Source organism: Triticum aestivum, chromosome 3D, assembly GCF_018294505.1.
Source record: "Triticum aestivum cultivar Chinese Spring chromosome 3D, IWGSC CS RefSeq v2.1, whole genome shotgun sequence".
NCBI lineage: Eukaryota > Viridiplantae > Streptophyta > Magnoliopsida > Poales > Poaceae > Triticum > Triticum aestivum.
The window spans coordinates 278,099,360-278,108,426 of record NC_057802.1 but is presented as its reverse complement, the minus strand read 5'-3'; the positions used below and the strand labels follow the sequence as shown (position 1 = coordinate 278,108,426).

At 44.2% G+C, this 9,067-nt stretch overlaps 1 protein-coding gene across 1 annotated transcript; it reads right to left on the bottom strand.

Moving 5' to 3' along the window:
* Positions 1-220: 220 nt before the first annotated feature.
* Positions 221-2,080, bottom strand: LOC123078416 (uncharacterized). Its single transcript, XM_044500918.1, has 2 exons — positions 1,344-2,080; positions 221-713 (listed from the first exon to the last, which is right to left on the bottom strand). Exons 1-2 carry the CDS (start codon positions 2,025-2,027, stop codon positions 522-524), a joined length of 876 nt encoding a protein of 291 aa, XP_044356853.1. The 5' UTR covers positions 2,028-2,080; the 3' UTR covers positions 221-521.
* Positions 2,081-9,067: the final 6,987 nt, after the last annotated feature.

The window sequence follows — 9,067 nt, the reverse complement described above, 5'->3', positions numbered from 1 at the left end:
TTAGCCTACTCTACCTATAGAACTTTCTCCAAGATTCAATATTAAAAAAGAAAAGCATAATATGTGGGTACACATGACATAATCATGTAGTTAATCACAAGAGCAGATAAGAACAACATGTAAAGGAAGTAACAAACATATATCCTATAAGAGCAGTTTAATCAATCCTAATTAGGTCTCTGAATGTTTACTCTCGATTAAAATTTTAAACAAGGTCACATTAATTCAGTTAATTTGGAATAATTAGAGAAACCACATAACCAATTGGAGCTAGATATATGCATCAAAAAGGCCTGATTACCTATACTACAATCAAAAGTATCATATACTGTTATAGATCTGCATACACCTCACTGTTTAATCACACTATTATACATAAAATAAACCAATGGAATGCTGCTGGTACCTAACGGCTGGAGCAAGGGATTCGATCGGACGGACGATCGAATGGAATGCTGCAGAGATAGCCGTTAGGCGCATTGCAGAATTGGAGGCACACGCCTTGGCTCGTGCTCCTCCAGCTAGAGGAGAAGGGGCGGGGAGACGCAGACAGGAGGGCGAGTCGCGGCGATGGAGATGGCGCGCTCCACCTGGATCTCCCCCTCTGCCGCGGCTTGAGACATGAAGCGGCCCAGCAAAGCTGTTGGGTTAAGTAGGCCGGCCCTGGCTCGGCGGCTGTGCTGGGCTGCTATAGTGGCGTTGCTGATCCGCTCCTGCAAGACCAACAAGGTGGCAGACTTTTTAGGAATGAATAAGGTAGCTGTTTGGTTCACTCACAGTATGCATCAGCCATGGATGGATGAATTAACTTGCAGTTCCAGAACAAAGCAAATAACTTTATGAATCAGCATAGCAAAGAATTTTATGATGCCAGCCAGTAGTGCTCTAGTCATGCACCCACCGCGGCTAGGCTGCTTAGCCAGTACCAAGCTATCTATTTGGCACACCATTACTTCTAAAAGCAACGAAAACTTGCAATCACACAAGATAGCAAACCAATCATATGTGAAACAGGAGACAACGCCAGTGCCTAATCCTGCCATGAACAAGTGATCCCCTACCCTATTATCAACAAATCGACCAAGATGATGTGCTTTACAAAGAATTTTTTATCCAAGAAGGGCTTTGAATCCAACCCAATCTGCATGTTACCGTTGGGAATTTGACGAGCGCACGAGCCAACTCCATCACGAGATATCATTGTGGAACCCCAATACGAACCGCGAGAAAGAGAATGCATTGCAGGGGCGTCAAAATCTCAAGGGAATCGGCAAGGCGCACGAGCAGGAACCGATAATGGACGCGAATTCGAAAAATTTTCCGGAGGCGGGATCTTTCCTCACCTTGGGCGCGTCGGTGGATGAGGAATCCTCGGCGATTTGGTCGGTGAGGAGGAGATGGACGAGCATCTCGTCGCCGCTTAACCACGTTGTCCCGCGAGCAGAAGCACGCGCCGGCTTGACGCAGCGCCAGCGCCGTTGGGGGTCAGCCTCGACCCGCAGGACCGTCGCCACCGACGCACCGATGAGGGCCGTGCCGCTCCCGTCCGGCCCTGCAGACCGCTGGCTCGGAGGAATCGATCCCGCGAGGGGCGAATCCACTGGCCACAGGAGAGAAGGGTGAGGGGATTGGGAGAAGGTGGGGGCCTGCAGCGATGGGGAGAGGGTGGGGGCGCGGTGGCGGTGGTTGCGGACGACGGCGACGACGCCGGGGAAGTGAGCGTCGGGGGTCGGGCGGGCAGGACGAAGGAGATGGCGGCGGCGCAAGCGCCCACCACCGTCTGCTGCCCCTCCAGACTCGAGCACTCTGTGGGGTCGGAGCAGGAGGGCTCGGAAGCCGCCACCATGCCCGGGGACGAGCTCGCGGACGGGGAGGGCGGGCGCCCACTCGCCGTCGCGCAACATGGCGGCGTGGTCGGAGGAGAGGAGACGCATTGCCCTGCTGTTGCGCCGCCTTGCCCTGCTGCTGCTCCTCCCCGCTGCCGCTGCCGTCGTGCTCCTCGTCCTCCCTCCGCTGCTGCTCATCATCTTGGGGGGGGGGGGGGGGGGGGGGGCTTTGTTGCGGTGGATCCGACGGCGCGGGGAGGTGGGTGGCGGCGATGTGGGTGGGAGGAGAGGAGGCGCGCGGGAGGGGAGGGAGGGAGGCGGCTGCGGGAGGAAGGGAGAGAGGAGGCGGCGGCTAGGTCTCCGCCACAGGACAGGAGCGCCCCCCTTTTATACCCCCACTACGTGAAATGACCGAAATGCCCTGGTGGGGGCATGGTATTTACATTTTATTGCCATTCGAATTTTATCCGACGGCTCACAACGATCTTGTAAATATTCGACGCCCCACGTGAGCCGAGCCCGAGATCCGATGGCTGGAATCGCATCAGGAACACGATCGACGGCCGAGAAGCTCTAATCGTTGAGGAGCGTCGGTGGAACCCTGAGTTCTTGTTTCTGAATTAGTGCTTGTGGAGTAGGTGGAGAGCCATGCCATCGAGTCGCAACTCGCAGCTTAGTGCGCCACCGCCATCCTTGTCGATCACAAAGAGGTGGAGGAGCACCTAAACATTGAGGCGTCAGTGGATTCCGAGTACAAGGTCACCGTCAAAACGCACGACGTTGTCAGCGGCAGAAAGGGTTTGAGAGACGATGTTCGCAGACCTCGACTCTGACGGCAAGCCGATGTCGTGGACTAGGAGGGGCGCCCACAATGACGAGACATTGACTTCGGCAATGACGAGGAATTTGGAAGAAATGCTAGGTGCAAAAGGCTTTTTTTTATGAGTAAAATATTAGGCAATCATTTAAGAAGATAAAGTTTATGGGAAGGGCTAGAGATGCTTTTATGCCATCTCCTAAGAGCAACTATATATCATGTCCTTGAGTGTACGTTTGTGTTGCACCGATCTTTAAGGGGATATGAGCATCATCTTTGCCCTTTGTCCGTTAACTCATTTGTTTAGATTAATTTCTAAGTGTCCGTAAAATAAAAATTAATTTCTAAGAGGTTTATATTTTTTTATTGAGGACTAATCTAAAACCATTGATGATTTCATGAAACTTACAGAAAGATAATTATAAGTTTATCTTGGAGTTTATAATTTGATTTAGTTTCAGTATATATTAGCCCCATCGGCATATTTCTACCGCAAAAGAAAATCGTCAACATATAAAAGTAAGCACTTAATGAACGACAAGAAGATGACGAGACATGAAGAAAGGGCGACGAAGGACATGCAGGTGTGAGACAATAAGGTCATTGTCCTCGATGCTTGTTTACGAGTCCTTGCAAAGAAGAAAACTTATATGATACCGAAGAACCATATTATTCCACGGGATTTCTATATTGAAGAATCCACAATACGATCATTATATACGATACTGAAAGCGAAAGTGCAGACATTTATAATCAGTGAAAGTACCATGCGTCTTCCTAGCTCTAAGTACCTAATGAGCTATTGCATTACAAAATGTCAAAATCTAACTCTTTCCGGCACGCATTCATGCCTTTGACTTGACGGCAGCGCGCTATTTTAGTGAATAAGTAAATAACCTTTACATGCATGCCGTCGATCAGCTCTAGATTTCCACAAATATTCCAGGCTTAATTCCATGTTGACCGGAAAATCGGGTGTGGCCCTTCGGTACCCCCAAGTATTGGTCGGACCACCTGTGCGGCCGTGCCGCCCAGCACGAAATCTGAAGCTGTTTTCAAAAAAGTTAGTTCCAAAAAGGTAGCATCGAAGGAATCCGTCACAAATGAAAGTTGCACGGCTGATTGCTGGTCAAGTACTTCAATCTTTCTCTTTCTTTGACCCGTGTTACTTCGATTTTTGGTCTTTTTGACATATTGCTCCTAGAGCACGTTCAGCATGTATGCTGCCGCTAGAAATTGATTAGAAAGGGGTATGTACGCTTTTTTTTCTCTTTTGACTTGGAAGGCGATTTCATTAAGAGAGGAACAAAAATGACTGATTTATAGTAGGAACTAGATCGAAAACCATAACACCACACATTTGTTTTCAAAATACTTGTTTTCAAATAGTTTGCATTGCTTACTCCATGTCTCATGTTTGATTAAGGGACAACCGTCTAGAAACCCCAACAACTAAAAATCGATACCGGCCAACTCCATCTCGACCACCAACAGCCTACAACCCACAAAGACGCCTTCAAAAGGGAAATGACGCCCTTGGACATTGTCGTCGCCGGCATCGACCTGTCAAAGACGGGTAAATAGCTCATGTGCGATGTTTTTGATGCTAATTGGAAAGAATGCAACGTAATTGACATAAATAGCTCACGTGCGACGTCTTACATGGCAATAATAGTCCCTACACAACCAGGTGGTTAAAACACGAGAACGGTCGTCAACAGGGAGTGCAGTTAAGTTAAAAACAGGGGGTCAAAGTGATCAATGCATCTGGTGGTGGGTCCCACTTGGCAGTGCATCGAGGTTAACGATTCCCGCCTAACTCAACCTGTGCTGCTCCCGTGCTTCTGGTTGCTGCTCTCTTCTTCATTCTCGCCGGCGTCGGCGGCGGCGGGGCTTTTGTTTTGGCGGCGGAGCTTTCGTTCACGGTCGCGACGGCGTATGTGGTGAGTGCATTCGGCACCCTAGACCTGTTCCCCTCCGTCTCGAGTTAGATCTGACTAAATGAGCCTTTGTTTTCCACGGGGTCCAGATTGTGGAGGTGGGTGGGGTGGGGGAGTGGCGGTGGCATTGGGCTGAACGAGATGGAGCCGCGAGAGACAACGTCGACCAGGTAATGATCACCCTTTCCAACCTATGTGATGTGTGTCTCGTCTGCTTCCGCTGCCTCACAGTGCCTGCCATTGATAAACATGGGTGATGGTGCTCGGACCTTCGAATTCACTGTTGAATTCTTTCCGCCTAAAGCGAAGCTAGTTGATGGTAGCGTGCGAGACATAGCGAGAGATAAAATTATGAAATGGGAGGTTGAATTTGCAGAGACTGATCCACGGGAAATACAGAGCATGGGGGAGAGGGTCATGAGGAATGTTGGGGAGAGCATTTTTTGGGGTCTAGAGCAAGAGGTAGCATTGTTATCATTTGATAATTGGAAGGGTGAGTGTGTGAGAATTAAGAATAGTGAAGAGATGGTTGATGAAATCGATCGGCAAGACGGTTGGGCAAGCAAACAAACTACCTTTCATGCAGAGCTCGTTGATCTGAAATTAGATTCTAAGGTTGGATGTGTGCCCTCAAAGTTGGCTTCACAGATGATAGATTGGTTGTACCTGGTCTCAAGTACCGAGTTCGATTCCCAGGGTGAAATCCCAAGGTCTGGCCTTGATTGGTTGTACCTTGCGATGGCCTTGTTGAAGGCATTGTTTTGGGGCGAACTCGAACTTTCTCTAGGGTGAAAACTAAAGATCTTCGATCGAGCAACGGCAACGCTTGTGCATTGATATGTCTCCAACGTATCTATAATTTTTTTTTGTTCCATGGAATTATAGTATCAATCTTGGATGTTTTATATACACTTACAAGCAACTTTATATCATTGTTTTGGGACTAACCTACTAACTTAGTGCCCAGTGCTAGTTGTTTTTTTTGCTTGTTTCTAACTTTGCAGAATTGAGCATGAACATGTTGCACAATCTTGGGAAAGAATGAAATTGATGCTAAGAAATTGTCCTACTCATGGTTTAAATCTTTGGATGATCATACAATTTTTTATGCGAGATTGAATTTTGTCTCTAGAAATCTTTTAGATTCTGCCGTGGGTGGTACTTTTATGCAGATTACTTTGGGTGAAGTTACTAAATTGCTAGATAATATTATGACAAATTATTCACCATGGCATACCGAAAGAGCACGTACTAGTAAAAAAGTTAATTCGGTTGAAGAAATTAGTACTTTGAGTGAAAAAGTTGATACTCTTATGAAATTGGTTGCTAGTAAAAACGCTCTTATTGATCTTAATGATGTGCCTTTGTCTATTTTGATTGAGCAAAATAGTGATTCCGTAGATGTGAATTTTGTCTCGCGAAACAATTTTAATAACAATGCTTATAGAGGTAATTTTAATCCTAGGCCTTTTCCTGGAAATTCCCCTAATAATTATGGCAATTCCTATGGTAATTCTTCTTATAGTAATAATAGGAACCCTTCTGATATTGAGAGTAATATTAAATAATTTATCAATGCTAAAAAAGTTTTCAATACTAGGATAGAAGAGAAGTTGAATAAAATTGATGATATGTCTAGAATCGTTGATAGAATTTTCCATGATGTAGAAAATCTCAAGATTAAAATTTTCCACCTAAGGTTGATGTCAATGAATCAATTAAAGCTTTATATGTTTCTATGGATGAAAGTAAGAAAAGAACCGCTATGCTTGGAGCTAAAAGAGAATTTTTAGAAAGAGCGTTTTCTACCGATTGCTTTCATAACAATGATGAAGATCTTAAAATGATTGGTGTTTCTTCTATTGATTCCTTGTTTAGAATATTAAACTTGATGAAAATAGGACTGAAGAAGAGTCAACTTTAGCTAGAAGGCGTCCTCATAATTCGGAGGGTGAAAATCTTGTTGAAAATTTTGATAAAAGTGGGTTTGAAGAGGTCAAAACTTTAACTAGTGGTGTGCCTACTCTGTTGGATTACAAACAATTTAATTATGATAGTTGCTCTTTGATTGAATGTATTTCTTTGTTGCAATCCATGATAAATTCACCAAATGCCTATGAACAAAATAAAGCTTTTACTAAACATATTGTAGAAGCGATGATGGAAGCTTTAGAAGAAAAGTTGGAATTAGAGATTTCAATTCCTAGAAAACACTTCCCTAGAACAAGAATTAAGCCACCATATGAATCAATCATGAGGGAAACCTATGGGGCAAAACCAAAGATGACAATACTTGAATCTATGCATTATGCCTAGCTAGGGGCATAAAACGATAGCACTTGTTGGGAGGCAACCCAATGAATAAAATTTAACTTTGTCTTTTTCTTTCTGTTCTTGAGTGTTTGCACAATTATGCTACTGTTATGATTGTGTTTTTATGTTTTAATTAGTTTTTGTGCCAAGTAAAGCCTTTGGGATCATGTTGGGTGATAGTTGATTTGATCTTGTTGAAAAACAGAAACTTTTGCACCCAGTATTAGAATTGTTAAAAATCATAGAAGCGTGATAAAATTATGATTTTTTTACAGAAGTTTGATATACAAATTGCCTACGTTGCTCTAATTTTTCATAATTTTTTGGAGTTAGAGAAGTATGGTTAGAGCCAGATTACTACAGACTGTTCTATTTTTTACAGATTCTGTTTTCGTTGCATTGTGTGCTTATTTTGATGAATCGATGGATTGTATTGGGGGGTATAAGCCATGAAAAGGTTATAATACAGTAGGTATAATGTAATAATAAAATATGAATGGGTTTGTGATACGTCTCCAACGTATCTATAATTTTTTATTGTTCCATGCTATTATATTATCTATCTTGGATGTTTTATATGCATTTATATGCTATTTTATATAATTTTTGGGACTAACCTATTAACCTAGAGCCCAGTGCCAGTTTCTGTTTTTTCCTTCTTTTTGAGTTTCACAGAAAATGAATATCAAACGGAGTCCAAATGAGCTGAAAATTTACGGTGTTTTTTTATGGACCAGAAGAAGCCCCCGAAGCAAAAGAGTTGGGCCAGAAGAGCCACGAGGCCTCCACAAGGGTGGAGGGCGCGCCCTACACCCCCCCCCCCCAGCGCCCTCTGTCCTTGTGGGCTCCTCGTGGACCCTCCTAACTTGTTCTCGACGCCAAAAATTCCTATAAATATAGAAACCCCCAGAAATAAACCTAGATCGGGAGTTCCGCTGCCGCAAGCCTCTGTAGCCACCAAAAACCAATCGGGAGCCCATTTCGGCACCCTGCCGGAGGGGGAAACCATCACCGGTGGCCATCTTCATTACCCCAGCGCTCTCCATGACGAGGAGGGAGTAGTTCTCCCTCGGGGCTGAGGGTATGTACAAGTAGTTGTGTGTTTGATCTCTCGCTCTCTCTCTCTCTCTCGTGTTCTTGATTTGGCATGATCTTAATGTACCGCGAGCTTTGCTATTATAGTTGGATCTTATTATGTTTCTTCCCCTCTACTTTCTTGTAATGGATTGAGTTTTCCCTTTGAAGTTATCTTATCAGACTGAGTCTTTAAGGATTTGAGAGCACTTGATGTATGTCTTACATGTGCTTATATGTGGTGACAATGGGATATTCACGTGATCTACTTGATGTATGTTTTGGTGATCAACTTGCGTGTTCTGTGACCATGTGAACTCATGCATAGGGGTTGGCACACGTTTTTGTCTTGACTCTCCGATAGAAACTTTGGGGCACTCTTTGAAGTTCTTTGTATTGGTTTAAATAGATGAATCTGAGATTGTGTGATGCATATCGTATAATCAAACCCGCGGATACTTGTGGTGACATTGGAGTATCTAGGTGGCATTAGGGTTTTGGTTGATGTGTGTCGTAAGGTGTTATTTTAGTACGAACTCTAGGGCTGTTTGTGACACTTATAGGAATATCCCAATAGATCTATGAGAAAGAATAACTTTGAGGTAGTTTCGTACCCTACAATAATCTCTTCGTTTATTCTCCGCTACTAGTGACTTTTGAGTGACTCTTTGTTGGAAGTTGAGGGATTGTTATATGATCTAATTATGTTATCATTGTTGAGAGAACTTGCACTAGTGAAAGTATGAACCCTAGGCCTTGTTTCGAAGCATTGCAATACCGTTTCGAAGCATTGCAATACCGTTTTGCTCACTTTTGTTACTAGTTACCTTGCTATTTTTATATTTTCAGATTACAAAAACCTATATCTACAATCCATATTGCACTTGTATCACCATCTCTTCGCCGAACTAGGGCACCTATACAATTTACCATTGTATTGGGTGTGTTGGGGACAGTAGAGACTCTTTGTTATTTGGTTGCAGGGTTGTTTGAGAGAGACCATCTTCATCCTACGCCTCCCACGGATTGATAAACCTTAGGTCATCCACTTGAGGGAAATTTGCTACTGTCCTACAAAACTCTCCGCTTGGAGGCCC

What these genes read in the sequence shown, in the direction of transcription:
- LOC123078416 (XM_044500918.1), bottom strand. Translation starts at nt 2,027, where the DNA reads ATGATGAGCAGCAGCGGAGGGAGGACGAGGAGCACGACGGCAGCGGCA. An exon ending in CATCCACCGACGCGCCCAAG is followed by an intron (nt 714 to 1,343) that starts GTGAGGAAAGAT and finishes TTGGTCTTGCAG; the next exon opens with GAGCGGATCAGCAACGCCAC.